Source organism: Lytechinus variegatus, chromosome 7 (assembly GCF_018143015.1).
Source record: "Lytechinus variegatus isolate NC3 chromosome 7, Lvar_3.0, whole genome shotgun sequence".
Taxonomy (NCBI): Eukaryota; Metazoa; Echinodermata; class Echinoidea; order Temnopleuroida; family Toxopneustidae; genus Lytechinus; species Lytechinus variegatus.
The window spans coordinates 27,042,879-27,063,113 of NC_054746.1; the positions used below are offsets into that span (position 1 = coordinate 27,042,879).

The 20,235-nt window shown below is 36.9% G+C and overlaps 1 protein-coding gene across 1 annotated transcript in view; it reads left to right on the top strand.

Moving 5' to 3' along the window:
• The first annotated feature begins 1,338 nt into the window (after positions 1–1,338).
• LOC121418885 (CLK4-associating serine/arginine rich protein-like) overlaps positions 1,339–20,235 on the top strand; it is a 30,975-nt gene continuing 12,078 nt past the window's right edge. Inside the window, exons 1-8 of the mRNA XM_041613078.1 lie at positions 1,339–1,571; positions 13,373–13,470; positions 14,004–14,176; positions 14,720–14,804; positions 16,389–16,543; positions 17,875–17,971; positions 18,476–18,554; positions 18,940–19,022. Coding sequence (XP_041469012.1) covers positions 1,473–1,571; positions 13,373–13,470; positions 14,004–14,176; positions 14,720–14,804; positions 16,389–16,543; positions 17,875–17,971; positions 18,476–18,554; positions 18,940–19,022 — 869 coding nt within the window. The 5' untranslated portion in view covers positions 1,339–1,472. The remainder of the gene's footprint in view (positions 1,572–13,372; positions 13,471–14,003; positions 14,177–14,719; positions 14,805–16,388; positions 16,544–17,874; positions 17,972–18,475; positions 18,555–18,939; positions 19,023–20,235) is intronic.

Here is a 20,235-nt window from a genome sequence, read left to right on the forward strand (position 1 = left end):
TATTAGATGACTATGGTGAGATATGTATGCTCTTCATGAACACCTAAAAAATAAAAGAAAGTCCTTAAAATGTCCGTTTGGGGTCAAAATACAAAAAAAAATCATCTTGCGCTTTGCGTTCTGTCTGATGGAATAGAATTTGTCTGATAAAACGTCCGACAAGTACTCTTATAAAATAATGCTCACCTGGTTCAATCACGCAAGTTAATGGAGGATGTGGGGCGTGGGGTGGGGGGGGGGAGAGGAGGCTGTCCTCCAGCGTTTTCGAAATGAACATTGAACTGAAAATTTAATATCCTGAAAATGTCAATTGGCTAAGAAAAGTGTAGTTATTGTTTTGAATTATCGTTTACATTATCACGAGCGGTTCTACAAGACTGATTTTTTTTAGAGGAGGGGGGGGGCTACTGGGGGTGTGAAACAGTGCACGTATTCATTCGAATAGTAAGGAAATGGTCTATGGTGGGCAATGTGGGGTCTTTTACATTAGCCTGCCTCTCCCCCTGCCCAACCTTGCTTGGTGATATATTGTTTTTGATATAATAGTGTAGCAACCCCGGGTAGCAACCGTGGGAAATCAAATTAACTCGCATATTTAAGGATTCCTTTTAGAACTATGAATGCATTGAACCCATAGAGAGAATAGTAATACATCTCTATGGATTGAACACAGTGTCTGCGATTTCGTTTTAGGGTATAGGGGGCCGGGGGGGGGGGGGTATAAAGAAGGGGTTCCGGATTCTTTGTTGTTCTTTTTTGTGTGACTGTATATGTCTTTCAATTAGGCCTAAAAAAATAAGTGCTATGTGCATAGCGTTCGAGCAAGATTTCCAATCAAGAGTAAAACTGATATTGAATGCACTGAGCTTAGCTGATGAAACGGCAGCTCGATCGAAATCCGGGGTAATAATATTTGCGTTTTGTAGTCTGGAAAAATCGAGGCTAGCAATCATTTGTTAAGGATTTTATGCATTGTAATCAATTCAGTATCACATTTTTTTTCTCCAGTAATCTCTCGTCTGGTAAAATATTGTTTGAGCAAATTATTAATTGATAATAATGATTATCGTTATTATTATATATATTATGTTTATCATTATATTTATTGTCATAATAATACAGTATTTATTATCATTATTATTATGTATTAGCATTATTTACCCACAAAGTAGCCAGGGGAGGAGGGTGGAAGAGAAGGAGGAGGAGGGGAGAAGGAAGAGGATAAAGAGAAAGAAGAGAAGGAGGAGGAGGAGGAGGAAAAGGGGAAGGGGAAGAAGGACCGTTGCGTCATTGCGATGAGACCGAGTCAGATTTGAGTCTAGCGCCATCTCTTGCTTTAGCTAGTTGATGTCCCTACCTAGAAAACAAAAAAGTCGGTGAGAAATATGGCGCTTGTTTGCTACATTTAGAGTTGTTGAAGTTAACTTTGTTTAGGTTTTTCAGCTATCTATCAGAAACACATATGTATCAGTATGTGGCACGAAGCAAGAAGGCAAGAACGGTTAATCCGTGGAATGATGGTAGATTACAAGAAAAGAGCAGAGAGGCGTCGAGAATACTACGAAAAAATCGTAAGTAGACTATCGGTACGGTACGGTACGGTAGGTCGAATCAGGGACAACTCGGACCACGGGACATCTCGGACCGCGGGCCGAGTTGTCCCACCCAGGCATTACGAGATTTTTTTTTCACAAGTTTGCGTCTATTTTTCCGTCATTTCAAAATTTCTTGTAAAGATTTTCTAGAGATATAGTCTGATGGTAATGTTCTTCATTTTCTATTACTTTTTTTTCGCTTAAATAAAAAAAAAGTGTAATTTTAGGCGTTTTTTCGACAGCTCGCGATTCCCATAGCATAGGCGCGCGTGTATTAACTGTGTCGGTGCTCGGCTCGGCCCCGCTCAATAACTGACTTGATTTTGTGTCTTGTGATCATTTCTCCTCAAAGTGCTACTTTTATCGCAGAAGATGGACTTTGTTGTATTCCATTCCCTCCATTTTCTCATCACAAGGATAAAATTTGGTGTATTTGCACGATTTTGTTGAAGTTTTTCATCTCTCTCTGGTCGCAAGAAGTGAACAACCGATGAACGGTCCGCTGCTCTTCATCGTAATTCTCCGTAGCTCGGCCGCCTAAACTGGCGGGGTGGGATTCAGCCCGAATCCACAATGGAAGTGGGCGTGCACAGTCAAAGAGCTGAGCTTGACTGAGAGCATGGATGGTGAGAGAGTGAACTAGAGTTCGAGTTTTTTTTATAAATATGTATTTTTCAGTTTTTTCTATATTGATTTTCCCTGGTTTCGAGCTCTAAGATTGTAATGATATAATATGCTAGTTTCAATTTCTTTGACTGAGTGTGACTGGTGTGGATGTTTGAGTCGCTCAAAAATATTTTTATGTGGGTGGGGGCTCGGGGCGATTTCACTCTTGCCCCCGAAATGCGAAAAAAAAAATATTTGGGGTGTAGCTGTGTGGGCATGCCGGGCTGAGGCTAGCCATCGATAAAAAAATGTTTTTTTTGGGGGGGGGCTTAATTTTTCACTTTAAATTTATTATTTTTAGGCCTATTTTTTTTTACATTTTATTTTTTATATTGAATTTCCGTGGTGTAGAGTTGAGTTTTAAGTTGCAATAATCAATATGCTTTAATTTCTTTGACTTTGAGTGTGACCGTGGTGTGGATGTTTGAGTCGAACAAAGAATACTTTTATGTGGGTGGGGGCTCGGGGCGATTTCACTCCTGCCCCCGAAATGTGAAAATGTTCTAGGTGTATCTGTGTGGGCATGCCAATTTCATTTTTAATTTTTATATTGAGTTTCCCTTGTGCAGAGAGCCGAGTTTTGGATAGGGTAAAAGGGACGACGATGTGAGGGATGGCGATGATAAGGGGTGGGCCTTGACTCGAGAGGTCATTGAGGGATATAAATAAGAGAGAAGATGACTCTTGATAAGAGGGGTGCATGGAGATGGTGAGAAGGACGAGGATGTGAGGGATGATTATGGGAGGAAATCCGGGGGGGGGGGGGGGGACGTGTCCCCCTACCAAAATAGGGGGACACAATATCAAATGTCCACCCTACTAAGGAACTAGAAAATGTAGATTGGAAAACGACACTAGGGAAACTTAGTGTTAGATACAAAGTTCAGTTTTCTAGAATGGGTGAAACAAAAACAACATCACTCCAAAGGAACTGCAAAAATTATTTGATAAAAACAAACCCTCTTCATAGTTGCTATTTGCAATATCGTATTGACGACTCTTCTCCTGTTTTTAAAACCCAGACAAGAATGACTTGTTGTTACCCCCCCTCCATGTACCTGTCATTTCTTTGTATTTTCCCTCTTTCTTTGTTTTTTTCTATTGATCGATGTTTCAGTGTTGAGTATTGACTTTTTTATTCCAGTAATAGAATATAAATTTAATTGAAATGAGAGTGATGAACATAATGAGAAAGGGAGACAATGATAAGATAAGAATGGAGATAAAATATGATTTGAAAATATTACAATTTACATAATATAACATATATAAAAATATTTCTATTTATTCAAAGTTCATAATTCATTTTTATTCAGGTTTGCATTTTAAATTCAAACAAGTTAATTAAGTGATGCATTTTGGAACAATACTAAATTAAATACATTTTACTTGAATAAACAATAATTGGTAAAAATGCAAAACATAAAACATATTTAATTCAGTATTCTTTCCTCCTGTAAAAATTAAAACTAAAAAAATGGACATAAGTTCTAGTGGCAAATCGAGGGAGGGGGCACATTCGCCCCCCTTAAATAGTACTCAAAAGGCAACTTAGAACCTTTTTTTTCTTTGCTTGTCAAATTTTTCCTGAGAAAAAATTACTGTGATTTGGCAGTAAAGTCCTTTTGTCAAAAATTCCTAGACAAAATGCCCCCGGCCCTGTAAGGAAATTTTGGATCCGCCCCTGATAATATTTCAAATGGGAATAAGACTGAGTGGCCTAAAACTTGATTAAAAATATTCTAAGCTGTAGGGCAAGGCTTCAGTCTCCAAGCTCACGACTGTACAAGTACGTCCACTTCCATTGGCAATTCTGGCTGAATTGTATCCCGGCAGCCTGACATCCACCCTTGAGACCAAGAAATGAAATTAAAGAAAGTAAACCAGGGAAAAACAAGGAATGGAAAGGGGCACAATGAATTACATCATTTTATTTTAAATCCTGTAAAAAAAAAAAAATTAATAATTTAATTAAAAATCAAGCCCCCAAATAAAACAATTGTTTTATTGATGGCTACACTCAGCCTGACATGCCCACACAGATACACCTAGAACATTTTCACATTTCAGAGGCAGAGTGAAATCGCCCCTAGCCACCACCCTCGTAAAAGTATTTTTTGTTCGACTCAAACATCCACAACACGGTCACACTCAAAATCAAAGAAATTAAAGCATATTGACTAATAAAATGTAAAAAAAAATAGGCCTAAAAATAATAAATTTAAAGTGAAAAATTAAGCCCCCCCCCAAAAAAAAAAAAAATTTTTTTATTGGCGGCTAGCCTCAACCCAGCATGCCCACACAGCTACACCCCGAATATATTTTTTTTTCGCATTTCGGGGGCAAGAGTGAAATCGCCCCGAGCCCCCACCCACGTAAAGATATTTTTGAGCGACTCAAACATCCTCACCAGTCACACTCAGTCAAAGAAATTGAAGCATATTATATCATTACAATCTTAGAGCTCGAAACCAGGGAAAATCAATATAGAAAAAAATTGAAAAATACATATTTACAAAAAAAAAACTCAAACTCTATTTCACTCTCACTCAGTCAAGCTCAGCTCTTTGACTGTGCACGCCCACTTCCATTGTGGATTCGGGCTGTTCATCGGTTGTTCGCTTCTTGCGACCAGAGAGAAAAAGATGAAAAACTTGAACAAAATCGTGCAAATACACCAAATTTTATCCTTGTGATGAGAAAATGGAGGTAATGGAATACAACAAAGTCCATCTTCTGCGATAAAAGTAGTACTTTGAGGAGAAATGATCACAAAATCAAGTCAGTTATTGAGCGGGGCCGAGCCGAGCACCGACACAGTTAATACACGCGCGCCTATGGGAATCGCGAGCTGTCGAAAAAACGCCTAAAATTACACTTTTTTTTTATTTCAGCGAAAAAAAAGTAATAAAAAGTGAAGAACATTACCATCAGACCATATCTCTAGAAAATCTTTACAAGAAATTTTGAAATGACGGAAAAATAGACGCAAACTTGTGAAAAAAAAATCTCGTAATGGGTGGGACAACTCGGCCCGCGGTCCGAGATGTCCCGTGGTCCGAGTTGTCCCGTCCCCGGTAGGTCAGGGCACTCATTCAATGAACAAGGTTATAATATAACCTTGTTCTCAGTTATATCTCCATGTGTGACAAAATAAAGGTGGCAATGTTTGGCTTATTTTCTCTTTTTCTTTGGGGCAAATGCTTGATTTTTTTACACTGACAGTTTCCATTAGACCTGTTAATTCATACCGCTTGGCTCTTATTTAAATTTGATTCTTTATATCATTTTTTCTTAATTAAAATTAGAGATCAAAAAATGAAAATTTTCTTGCCATATTACTTTCCACCAATAGAGGGCGTACACAAAAATATGCCCAAAATTCAAGTTTTTGAGCGCTCTGGTGAATACAAAAATTATTCCCACATTACTAATGATAAATAAATTAAAACTATATGGAAATTAGTAATTTTGGTCACAAAAGTGATATTTTAATGATTTTTTAAAGTGTGTGCTCTATACAACATTGGCATACCATACTCCTACCTGTAGATTCTCCACAGGCCAGATGGTAGCAGTGAACAAGTGGGTCAGGGGAGCGTTTCATCAATTTTTTCATCCGACAAGTTGTCAGATCTGACATCTTTCCATGATTTCGATTGGCTGAGAGGCACTGTACCTATGGTAACTGTCGGATAAAATGGGACTTGTCGGATAAAACGTCCGACAAGTCCTTTTATGAAACGCCCTCCAGGTGTAACAAGTTAGGAGTGAGGACTACCGCGCCCCGGCCGGTACCGGGTAGGATGGGTGTACTTTGACAGCTGGCAGCCGTCTGTTTCGAGGAGTTTTTAAACATTTTTTTTGTTTTAAATTTCTCCTCGTACACAGATGGCTCGCTATCGTGCAGCCACCATTAGGGGACTTGCAATGCAAAAGGCCGTCGGGGCTCTTCAATTTTTGTCTTTAATGAATAAAATTTTTGAAAATTAACCCGACCAAAATGCAAATTTATATTCCCTCTTGGCATTTATTGCCAAAAAACGGAGAAAAATGAGTTGAAAGGAACAAAAACAGTGACTTACCTCGGCTGTTGCGCAAATTCACTTCCCCGTTTTATCCGATCCTAACTACATGTACATAAACATATGGCCATTCACTCATTCAATGAACAAGGTTATGATATAACCTTGTTCTCAGTTATATCTCCATGTGTGGCAAAATAAGGGTGGCAATGTTTGGCTTATTTTCTCTTTTTCTTTGAGGCAAATGCTTGATTTTTTTACACTGACAGTTTCCATTACACCTATTATTAATACAACTTGGGTCTTATTCAAATTTGATTCTTTAAATCATTTTTTTCTAAATTAAAAATAGAGATCAAAAAATGAAAATTTTCTTGCCATATTACTTTCCACCAATAGAGGGCGTTCACTAAATTATGCCCAAAATTCAAGTTTTTGAGCGCTCTGGTGAATACAAAAATTATTCCCAAGTTACTAATGAAAAATAAATTGCAACTGTATGGAAATCAGTAATTTTGGTCACAAAGTGATATTTTAATGATTTTTTAAAGTGTGTGCTCTGTACAACATTGGCATACCATAGTCCTACCTGTAGATTCCCTACAGGCAGGGTGGTAGCAGTGAACAAGTGTGGCCATTGAATGCACAGTAGAGGCGCATGGCCAATATTGGAGACTGTCTCCAATGTGGGAGATTATCTCCAATATCAGAGACTTTTGTAAAGAATTTGGGTATCCAATTTCAGAGACAGTCTCCAGTTTTGGAGACTAATTTTCTTTGTTTACATTTGCGGCAAAATGATTACCTTGGCGGCAAATAAAAATGTGATAAGCAGATTCCTCATGAAAATTTACACTTTTTCACCGTCTACTTTAAAAATTCACCGTCTACTTTTGTTTTGATAAGGATTTTTGTTGTCATCCACACACAAAACAAATGGGCTTCTGACCTTAGCGAGACAAAATTTTGGGTGGAAAAAAATGTGTTTTTGTTGGTGTTGTTTCTTTTGTCCTTTTGCAAAGCAAGTCTCCAATGTGGGAGATTGTCTCCCCTATTGGAGAGAGTCTCCCATATTGGCTGTGCGCCTCTACTGTTGAGTCCCCTGTACAGATCGCGCTAGAACTTCGGTCTCTGTTTTGGTGAGTGAAGCCAACGGAGTTCAGCTGAACAACCAATTAACAGAGACCGAAGCTTTTGGTCTAGGGTGTACTAGTAGCCAGGCGGCTTCTAGAGTAAGGTTACTTTCATACGAAGCCAGGTCTTCTCATTGACCCACACGACGGAAGCCAAAACCTGAAACTTTCACCCCCAAGATTTCTACTTTCTTTAGAAAAGATCTAGCCCTAAATCATATACAACTAGGCTACATGGGACCCATGATGGGATAAAAAACTTCATTTCTGACATTTCTACGGTCTCGTTGTTATTTTTGAACAAGAATTCATTAAAAAAATGAGAGAAATATTGTGAAAAGACGGAAGAGACTTGCCCGATGTTTAAGCCGCCATCTTGCTTGCTATTGTTCTTCGCCAACGTTACCCGACGCACGCGTCGGGTAACGTTGGCAAGAAATGCCGGAAATGAAGTTTCATTGGCGTAGAAATGTCGGAAATGAAGTTTTATCCCATGTACATGATTTAGGGCTAGATCTTTTCTAAGGAAAGTAGAAATCTCGGGGTGAAAGTTTCAGGCTTCCGTCGTGTGGGTCAATGAGAAGGAAGACCTGGCTTCGTATGAGAGTAACCTTACGGCTTACGTTAGTAAATGATTTTTACTCTCTAAAAGCCGCCTGGCTATGTACTAGCGGAGGCGTTTGGGGAGTAAAAGTCATCTACTCTACGTAGGCTTACTCCCCACTGACGCCTGGGATCCCAAGCTATATTCACCCTCGTAAGTGTACAAAACCTAAAACTTTCGCCCCAAGATTTCTACTTTCCCTCTAAAAGATCTTGCCATAAAACATGGCATGGGGTTCACTTCAACTTCGTTTCAAAAAATCCAACACATTTCTGCGATATTGATTTCATTTTTAAAGAAGAATTCATTAAAAAAAAATTATGAAAAGATTGGAAGAGCTTACGGCCGTGTTTATGTCGCTATCTTGATTTCTTTGTCTTCCGCTTGGCGACAGCACGCAAATTGCGCGATTTGCGTGCTGTCGCTAACAGGAGGGGATGGGGGAAGATTATTGCCAGCTGCCCCCTGGCAGAGGAAAGGGAGAGAGAGGGAATGAAAGAAAGAAAAAGGGGAAGGGATTTTGGAAAAATGTCAATGGAAACAAAGGGAAAAGGGAAGGAAAGAAGAACATGTGAGGAAGTATAGCAAGTTCCCCCAAGTCTGCGCAGTCCCCTTGTATGTGCACACGCGTATCTGTGTGATTCTAGTAAAAGAAGATATGCAACAAACACAAACTGTACACATGCAACACAGATATTCATGAAAAAATCTGACTTGAAATGGTGGAAAAATAATGAATTTTGTGTGTTTTGTGACAGCCTCAAAATGCAACCTTTTTCATCGAAATACCAGAATTGTGTGCAAAGTGAATGGGTGCGCAGACATGAAGTACCTTTTCTTAATCTGGAAATGACTGCCCAAGTTTTTTTCCAAGAAAATCCTATATTTCTTTCAAATTGAATTATAAGAAACATTAACTGAAAGATTTTGTGAAATAAATTCGTGTTAAATTTTAACTCAATTCGTTAGGTGCACAGACTTGGGGGCACAACGTTATACAAAATATCCTGAAATAATAACATGAGCATGATTAGCAAGAGAGGATATAAAAGATATGATTCAAGGGCAAGAATGGTGGAAAATTGGAGAAAGAGGCAAAAAGAAACGGAAATGAAGGTAGAGCCGAAAGGTATATTGGAAAATCAGAATTTCGGAAGAAAAGGACAAGAAAAACTTAATAACACGACTGGGCTGCCAATGATTGTACAATATAAAGAACGGGAAAAAAGGTGGATGGTGTCTAGTATAAGCTTGCTAAATATTGTGCAATAATGTTCGCAACCAGGACAAAAAAATCTGTAGCCAAGCCAAGGGTTAGTTACACTCAGACGTATTACGAGGTTAGTATTAGTATACTAACTAGTTATATCCCCTATGTATAGACCCTAAATGATGTAGAGATTTACACTGGCTAGATTTACCGTAAAAAGCCTCTTAATGTTTACTTTGGCTAAATTTCCAAAGTTACTATCACATAAGTAGAATTTAATTTCAAAATCATTTTAGGTCAGTTTTATCTGACTCGCTTCGCTCACTGGCGACTTTTCCATATTTTTCCACATTTGTTTTGTTGTGCTACCTCAAAATATTTTGTTTATTATCCCCAGTTACAGAAGTTAATTATGTGTTGTGTATGTACCCACTATTTGATAAAACAGTGGCCATCTGCAAGGTTTAAAAATATCACAAAGTTGTGGGGGCTCTGCCCCTGACCAGTGGCGGCACCAATCGGGGAGGCACTGGGAGCTTTTGCCCCCAGTGAGTTGCCCCCTCCCCAAAAATTTGAAAAGGAAAATGTATAGGAAATGTTGTCATAAGCATCCTACTAAGGCTGCAAAGTGCTCCAAAACAGCTTTTTCGTTCTTCAAATTCATCCATTCACTGTTAGCTCCTGTCAGTTTTTGTCACTAACGTAAATCTTTTAGGTCATTATATAAAATTCAAAACTATGTTTACATGGGGCTTATGAATCCAATGTGCAAGTCAGTATGCTTCTCGCGATTAGAGTATTCATTATTTGTTTTAGCAAGATCCTGCATATTCGTAATTCTCATAAATAAAATATTTTCAGCTGGCGCTACGCGCTTGCATCAATTGTTTATAGATAGCCATCCAGTTCATGATTGCAAAAAGTGCTTAGCACGTCCAGTTATCTCAGGATATCAAAAATTTTCAGCACGCGCCTGGCGCAACCACATTATTTATTTAGTGAGATATCATCTTCATGACCCACTGCAAACAGCTAGTCCTTAACAGGTCCCTTTCAAGTCAGTAGGGTCTATGTTAAAAAAATTTAGCTCTCGCTTTTGCCTGATTTCGAGAAATAGGAAAAACATGTTTGTGTTTAAGCTTCCATAGGAAATGGCAATCTCAATGCACACAAAAATAAGGGTTTCCAATTTCCCTCTTAATCATCATTTCTAATGATCCTATAGACTTGACTTTGGCATCAGAAGAAGCTTCTGTATTTTCTCTTTCCATACATGTACATCCTAAATATGAGTTGAAAATCAAATCAGATCATCAGATCACTTTTTTTGCAGGCTGAATTCACCCCCAAAATTGCGCTCTTTCCCCCCGAAATCAGCTTGTTTTATTTATTTTCAGTGTGGCGATGCGCCTTGAACTCGCCTCACAAAAAGGTGTTTTTTATGCTTTTTCAATTTTCATTTGGCTTAACATACAATATCTTAGTTGAACGAAGAGATATTGCCGTGAAATTGGTATCATTTTAATTTAAAGCTAAAAAAAGCCATGCATCCTGAACTTGCACCATTTGATTTTGTATTACATCGCCTAAATCTAATGATAGCAAACCTATCAGTATAAAAATGGTCATAACTTTGAAAATATTCAGCCTATCCATACAAATTTCCGAAAAAAATACTTATATTTTTCTGGAAGGAAATTTCATGAGGATTCCAAAAATGGCATTAAGACATGAGTTAGGTTGAACTGCTCACATTTTATGATTGTAAATGTTCAAATCTTTAGGAACCCCAATATACTTTATTTCAGACATCCATATATTTTCTCTTTGCCCATATCATTAATTCGTATTGCTCAAGAAATTCCCTTTCAAAATATGACTTAAGGGGATTCAATAATTTCATTAAGTTAATTTTGATACGCAAATTTATGTTATTTTCAAATATCGAAAATCAACATTCTTAAGCAGTTTTTACCTTAAATTTCTAATTAATCATGATAAATGAATAATTGTATGATGTGTACTATATTATCTTACCTCTAATATTTAGCTGTAAAATGCCCCCTGGAAACCAAAGTTAGGCATTTTTGATACTGGCAATACAACAATCCCATAGAGTTGCATGTGATGTGTACCGCTTCCAACACCCCTCAAAAACCCTTCTTTTATTTATTTTATTGAGCGAAATGACTCAAATTGATATGCATAAAAAATTCTATCACCCCTAATACAGCTTATATTCAGCTTACATACATGTATGACACCAATTAAATACATACCTGTCCTTGAACATACCTTGAAGTGCCAGACTTCGATTTTCATGAAGATAGATATTAGTGTGGCATGGTTTGGGAGGCTTTGTAGCCCAATAACCCAATTTTGATAGTCTCTGTGTAAAGGAGTGTGGACGATTTGATGGCTTCTTCAGGGAGTTTATTCCAGCTATCAATAACTCGTGCTAAAGAAATGTTTACGAATGTTCAGTCTCTAATTTTTTTTTTTATTTTTTTTTTTTTAGCTTTTGAGAATGACCTCTGGTACTCTGATACGTTGCTTTCTAGAACATGAAGTCTAGATTGATGTTATTGATCTGTGACATTATAGGCTTCAATATAAGATCACCCCACTTCCGCCTATGTTCCAATGTTGTGAGGTTTACTCTTCAATCTTGATTCATAGGGTAGATCTCTTAAGTTGGGTATGAGTTTGGTACATGTAGCTCTAGCCTGCACCTTTTCAAGAACTTGAATAATCTTTAGATAGATATGGACACCAAGCTTGCATACAGTAGTCCAAATGTGGCTTGACAAGGGATTTGTAGAGTTATAGAATCACATCTCTACTGTGAAGTTCCTTTTATTCATTCCCAAAACTCTATTAGCTTTCTCGGCAGCCGCGGCACATTGGGTCGAGACCTTGAGAAATTTATGTATCCATACACCAAGAACGTTTTCTTCAGTAGTTTCTCGAAGACTCATTTCCCCATACAATATGTGTGATGTGGGTTGTGGAACCCTATATGCATAAAACCACACTTATCAGCATTGTACATCATTGGCCTCCTGGACACCAATGTTATTCATGTTTAGTGCTGTTATCAATAACCTTTTTATCGCTAGTCCTGTCGATAAACACATGTTCTTGTCACTTTAGCAATTATCGATAAACTTTCTCTTGTTGTCGATAATACCCACTATTATGTACATGTAGGGACAGTGATTTTCCGGGATTGCGGAAAACAGACAGAATTCAAGGAAACAGTCTTTTGAAACAGAAAGTGGCTTTTCAAACAGAAAATCACAGAAAACGTATTTTTCCTCAAAATGCACAGAACTCCAACAGAAATCACTCCAAAATCTTGACAAAATATGAATAATTACTGGCCACAATCGATCTCAGTTTATCACAAATGTCCTTCATTATGATTGGCTTGGTCACAAAGAAGCTACAGGAAGTTAAATCAAGTATGATCGAACATCCTGTGCAAATTTCAGATCACATGACCAAGGTCAAAGGTCATTTGGGGTCGATGAACTTTGACCATGTTGGTGGTATTTGTTTAATTACCATCTGAAGTTTGTTTGTTTTGATTTTTTAAACTTTGATTGTCATAGGTCACTTGATCAAGGTCAAATGTCATTTAGGATCAAGGAACGTAGTAGCATATTATATGAAGGATATTTTTGTGAATAACTATTTCATAGTCATTTTTAAAGTCAGCACTGCTGCTATATTTAATCGCGTAATGCAGGCGAGACTGCCAGAGGCACTCCAGTTGTTTTAATTGATATTTTATGTCTGTGTCGGTGATTAATATGAAAGCAAATACATGTAACATCAACAGCAGCTTCTCATTCAAAATTTTTAGTTTAGATGTAGAAAAGTTAGAAATCTCTTGTTTGGGGAATAATACACAGAGCCTATGGGGATTAGGTTCCTTACACTGTGTGCGAGATGGCTAGCCATCTGTAAAAATTCACTTTGAAATTGTTGCCACAAGCGGCATTTATCTCTGAAACAGAACAAGCAAACACAATTCCTTTCTTTGTACAATTACCGATGAGTAAATTATATTAAGAATTCATCTAAGTAATGATTTTTATTTGCCTTTTTTATTTATTCTATTTTCTTTATTTTAGAAACAAGACCCAACTCAGTTTTTGCGAATCCATGCCAGATCTTCCAAGATTCACCTGGATCCAGCTGTAGCAGCTGCAGCTGAAGGACCACTTACTATGTATGTATATTAGAAGCATAATAAATTCCTTCAGTTTTGACTATGGTCAAATTAGGGCTAGCAAAATTGAGTCATTGATACAGGTGTAGTTGCCAAAGAAAATGTCATTGAATGATTTTTGTGTGAAAAATATGAATAAATTATATTTTGCCAAATAACGTTATTTGATATTGATAAAAAAAATACCTGTACTGCTTACTCAAAGTTTGTGATAGTTTGCTTATACATGTACACTGTAGATGGCACTTTCTGTCAATTATATCCAGTCAAAACTGTTACTCTGCATAAGTTGGTTTAGATTACTCACATTTTCCATTACAGTAATTTAAACATTCTAAAAAAATTATATCTGAAAATGATTATTGAAAAATAAGTATTGAGTCTCTATTATAATTCAAAATATGAAGTTGTGTACTATTGGTAATTAAGTGCATTAAAATGTCAGAAAACCTAAGTAGCAGAGCACTTCCTGTCCCAATTCCACAGGAGCGAATTCTGAATGACCCTTGACCTTTCATGTTGTTTACAAACAGGATGCCATGGCAGGGTGATTCCAGTCACATGATTGATCGCTTTGATGTCCGAGCTCACTTGGATTATATCCCCCAGCGTCCACCGGCAATCCCAACTCTGGATGAGATAAGGGAAGACCAGAAATGCAACTATGAGCGGTATCGCACTCTCGTTCACAATGACCATGCTGGAAGTATGTCTCTTGATTTATTACAATCAAACCTGGTTTAGCGACCACCCAATTAGGAAGACTGCAAATTTTGTTTGCCTTGAGTTGTTTTCCCAATCAGAACATGTATAATAGGAGCCTGTCCATAACACCACAATCTCCTTTTGGTGATATTTATACAAGTTCACAGTGCTAGCATTGATTAATAACTTCTTACCATTTAAACAGGGACAGCTAATTCATTCAAACTTTAGGGCCTGTATTCTGAAGTTGGGTTTAAACAACTGTGGTTTGAAATTGTGGTTCAATTATGGATAGCCAGGTCTTCAAGTGGTAGTATTTCAAGTTCTGCAAGACAATTTACGTATTATTGTTTCCAGTGGCATATTCAGTTTCCGGTGTGGGGGGGGGGGGGTAGATGCAAGAAATTTTAACTAAACACATTTCAATACAACATCACAGAAGCTTGTACAAATAATTCTATGAAAATCTACAGGAACCATTGGGATTCGAATGTTCTCGCACCATTTTAATTTATTCCGGTCAATTTTCTTTTCTGTTCTGCAGTCTCTGAGGAGCAATGTCTTCATCAAATTTATGTAGAGGAGATGTTTCCAGATATCCAGAAAAGACCAGGGGAAGAGAAAGAAAAGTAAGATTAATGTAGACAGTGTGGACAAGATTTATTTTGCTTTCTCAACTGCTGTAGGTGGCATGATCTGTTAAAGAAGCTTTGACTTACATGCTCAGCTTTGTCCAGCTTATACAGTACATGTATTCTATCTCAGCTTGAAAGGATACTTTCATGGAATTTCATGACTTTCAGGGTATATTCAATGTACTGTCCATGGAATATTTTGTTTACATTTGATCTGTATGTCTTATTTTATATTCTTGATGGAGCAACATAACCTTAAAAAAAAACACTAAAGTGTCAGGGCCCCATATTGGCCCCATTTCACAAAAACTTGGTTAACAATAGCAACTGTCCAACAGTGAAAATTATGCTTCCTGACTGGCTCTTCTAATAAAAGTTGACATTCCAGCAACAGTTGAAACTTATTTCCCCGATTTCACAAAGGTAGTTTTAAAACCATTGGTTGAACCATGGTTTATGTGGATTTCCTGTATAAATTACGCTTATTTACCAAGTATACATATTAAAAAATGTCCAATTCTGATGCGTACTTTTGTCGAAGTGTGCCAAATTGACACCCGTTGCCATGGTTACGTACATTTTTTTATTCATGAGTCCACTGTTTGAAGAGCAGACTCATTAATTCAAAACAGTGCACTCATGAATAGAATGGTGTAACCATGGTAACAGGCGTCAATTTGGCACACTGTGACAAAAGCGTGCATCAGTATTTAACATTTTTTAATATACCGCGGTATATAAACGCAATTTATACAGGAAATCTGCATAAACCATGGGTTCAACCAATGCTTTTTAAAAATTACCTTTGTCAATTCTGGCAAATAAGTTTAGTAATAATTTTCATAATAAATGGCTATGATAGCAACTCTTGCTGGAATATCATCTTTCACTGGAAGAGCCAATCAAGAAGCATAATTTTCACTGTTGTCATGGTAGTTGACATTCCAGCAAGAGTTGCTATCATATCAACTCTTTATGAAATGGGGCCCATTAAAGGGGAGGGGGCCATTATAGTAACAATGTTTTGCTAATGCAGTTCAGTGGTTCTGTTGCTTGAATATGCAAATGAGTTTGATAGCATCCATAATATTTGCATACCTAATGAACTTGTTTCCAATCTACATCTATATTCAGTTCATCAAGTTGCTGGCCAATCAGCATTGATATAATTTACTGTTTGTTATTTGTGTCATCATCTTGCTTGTGTGTTGAGCCAAGGCTGTAAAGTGGTTGAAATAATTACAACTTTATTACAACTTTGTAAGAATAACCCTAATGATTGTAAAAAAAATGCAAGATCCTCAGAGAAACAGTGTTGATGCTGATATGATTAGAATTCCTGCAGATAAAACAAGATTGTAAAGTTGTAATCATCATCACCACAACTATCATCATCACATCATCATCATCGTCATGATCATCATCATCACATCATCATCATCATCATCGTCATGATCATCATGATCATCATCATCAATCATGTCATCGTCCTCATCATCATGTCATCGTCGTTGCCTTCTTTGTCTTTGTTGTCGTTGTCTCATCATCATTATTTCTAATCTGCTATTTCTAATAAAGGTTATCTGCAATGAAAGCTGCTATAGGTTTTACTTACGATGAAGGTGAAAACTCCAATCTGTCTTTGGAAGGCAAAGATGTTTCAGAAGAGCAAGAGCAGGAAGTAATTGACAGTGACAGTGACTCTGATGTCAGCTTCTCAGAGATTGATCTAGGTAAGGAGTCTGGAACTCTTGCATTTGATTCAGGACAGGTTTACATTGGCCCATACATACGATGATTTAACCTGCATTTATGCTCCGATATATATTTATGTGTATATACATGTAACCTTGATGACAAGAGCCAGGGTAATAATTATAGGGGAGACCGGGGTTAGTTGGAACATGGGGTAAGTTGAAACATTGTAATTTTCTTTAATGCCTGTAAAATAAATTTATGCAATACTGCCCTCAATTTACTGCAATAATAATTCAACACTGTTGTATTATTAATAGCAATAAATTGAGGGCAGTATTGCATGAATTTATTTTACAGGCTTTAAAGAAAATTATAATGTTTCAACTAATCCCGGTCTCCCCTAATATATCCAAAGTCTTTTGGAAGCGCATAGAGTTTTAGATGAAGAAGTATACAAGCGGAGAATATTGTTGTTATTAGTATGTAAAAGATTGCAATATCAATGATTTTGACAAAAAAGTGAAGGCTGTATTTTGAGAATTGACACTTCGTGATTAACTTAAATTTTCCTCTGGTAATAATTTGGGCCTTTGTACATTGTATATTCATTATGTAATCTTTGAAAATACAAGGTATGGCAAGATTTCCAAAGTGGATAAGTACGCTTGATAATTGATTGAAGTCCACTCTGCTAGATGGTAGCCCGTTTTTCTCCTGTTTGAGTATGTACACTTGAATAGTCTATATTTTCATCTTCATTTGCTACATCTTTTGTAGTATGCATGAAGATTAGGATGACAGTATTCTTATGTTGGACAAATCTTTTATCTTTATCTCCATCAGTGATATTTTATTTTAATTTCTACAATCAATACAATTCTAAATTTTTGTGATAGAGATAATCAAGAGTCAAGACCCACATTTATTGATTGTTTGATTTATTATACTTGATGTTATGTTGAAGGTATTGTTTAACTTTGTGAGCAGCAGATTTAAAAAATTCTCAAACCAAGATGAAACATGTGTACAAGTGTATATATTAGAACTAATAAACCCTGAAAACAACTACTATTGAGAATGAAAAGCTAAAACTACAAGGCAAACCCGATTTTGTAAATAGGCATCTTATAGACGCCTAAATAATATACATAAGTGTATGGGGTGAAATTAAGATGGTGTTTCCGGTCACTTTATACTTCAATTTTTGAAGCACTAAATAATTATTTTCGAACAGATTTTTTTCTGGGCTTCATATTTGTAACATATCACAGATACAGGTGACAAGTGTGACCTTCTAGCTCAGATTAAGATGGCAAGTTTTTTTTTTTTTTAACTCCTTACCATTTTACTTCCTTCAAAATTACAGATGTTGTGATTGATGTAGATGATCTGACAAAGGAAAGTAAGGTTCATCTCAATGTGTATGGAGAAAAGTATGGAATGGCTCCAGAGGCATTTGTAAAGTAAGTACTACCATAAGGAATTTCTTCCCATTTTTCCCATTGCTGGTACTTCTACCTTGACAAATTTTATCTTTAGTCACCCACTGACAGTTTTGTCTGTAATGAATTTGAGGATTAGTACGATATAGTCAATTACTGTCACTCAATTCTGATGACCAGAGTTGACACTGGATTTTAAATAAACAAAATAAATATCTATTTAGTTGCATTTGGTTTCAGTCATGTGAATTATAAACACAGATTTGTCATTACCCCTTAAACTGTTGCAATTTTACTTTCATAGTAAATTTCTATTTTCATTTTGCTGTTAGCCACACCAACTGCAAACATATTTAGGAGTCTTGTGTTCACAATACACAGTACACAGAGTTAGAGGCATTTGCTTTGTATATCAAATATTAATATTGGCTGTGATCATGAACATATGCAAGAGGGATTGAGTATAAGATGTTACTCTGGTAAACTTTGCTTTCTCATCTATACTGTATAATTTTATGATTTCAGAATGCTTGAGAAGGAAAAGATAGAAGCTGATGATATGAGGAGAGCAAAGGAAGATGAAGAGGAGAAAGCTATGTTTTCTGTAAGTTTTATCCAATCTAAATATAATTTAATCTTTTTATTATCTTTCTTAACCATAACTTAGCCAGGTTATTTTGATAGATCCTTTTCGCAGAGAATTCATTGAGCACATTTTGAAACGTTGCGATTTAGTTATCCTTGTTTTCATTTTGTATTAAATATGGTATGTGCTTTCATTGGAAAAGTGAGTTGATCTGAATTTCTGCTCCTAAACTCTATCTTTTTTCTGTATGTGTTTTCAATGTTTATTTTCCCAACTTTCCAAATCAGCAATTAAGTGTTTGTTGCCCTACCCAAACCTTTATTTATCAAGTTATTCTTCTCAATTGATCACACTGCAATGTTAAGGTTTGCTCATTCTATCTCATGCACTTTCTTTTTCATAGGGAAGGAAATCCCGTAGAGAAAGAAGAGCTATCATTGAAAGAAAACTCAGAGAAAGGAAGGCAGCAGGAAATAGTCCACCAAGGTAACTTGTTATCAATTCAGAGCAGATTTGCAGTTTTCTTTTTAATGATACAGTTGATGTACCTCAAAAAGGGAAGTTCACCCTGACAATGACAATGATTTTATTTCTTTGACGGCCCCTCCTTGGGGCATAGAAGAAATATAAGTATAAGTTATAACAATGGCAATAATGGGCATAAGAAAAATACAGAGGTAACAAAAATAATCAAACAGGATGATAGTAAACATATGCACAATACAAGAGCAATAATAGTTATTGGCACAAATTGAGCCACCCACCCTAGAGAGTAGTAAAGCTAAAATACTGTTTTTGTCTCACCTGCGAAGCAAAGTGAGACTATAGGCGCCGCTTTTCCGACGGCGGCGGCGGCGTCAACATCAAATCTTAACCTGAGGTTAAGTTTTTGAAATGACGTCATAACTTAGAAAGTATATGGACCTAGTTAAAAACAGAAAGAAGTTGAATTTTACTTGGCAAAGAAGAAAAACAAACTAACTGCTCACTTTAAGAAATGGCGCTTTGAGATTTAATTTTTCCCTTGCAATCCCCTGTGTAAACCTAAAATTAATACGTATTCTGCTTAAAAGTGTCTTTTTATTCTATTTTTGTATAAAATGCCACATCTAATGTTTGCCTATTCCCATGATACTGATAGTGCTGCATGTATATGTTCATTTACAATGTGATACTTGTATGTACTGCCATTATGTAAACTCTCGTTTACCTCAAGGGCGAACTCCGAGCGTTTGCGCGTGACCTCCTGACCTACAATTCCCACCATTGTTTTTTGGTAGGTGAACAACTTTTAGAATGTACATGTATTTGTAGAGTTCGCATATTGAATGGGCTGGACTGAACGGGGTCGAGTGGTGGAGCGATTTTTTGGTTTACTGTATGTTGTTGGTGCGGTGTACTTAGAAGTGATAAAAAATTGTAATGCCGGGGGGGGGGGGGGTTGAAAGGAGAAAGTGCGAGAGAGAGAGAGACAGTGGGGGGGGGTGCCTGGGTGTTGGCGGTGGAAGGCAATTTGTGTTTTTACATAAATCGCCCTGCCGTTCGACTTTGTTTATTCCGGCCATAGCTGCGCGTTGTTTACCTGTTTTTTGTAGGTCTTCGATGTCAGTGAAAAAGTTACTTTCTGGAGGTTTGTAAAGTAAGGTCTGTATCACTGGCCATCCTTTTCTGTCTCGGAACTTCACTTTTGATCAATGCA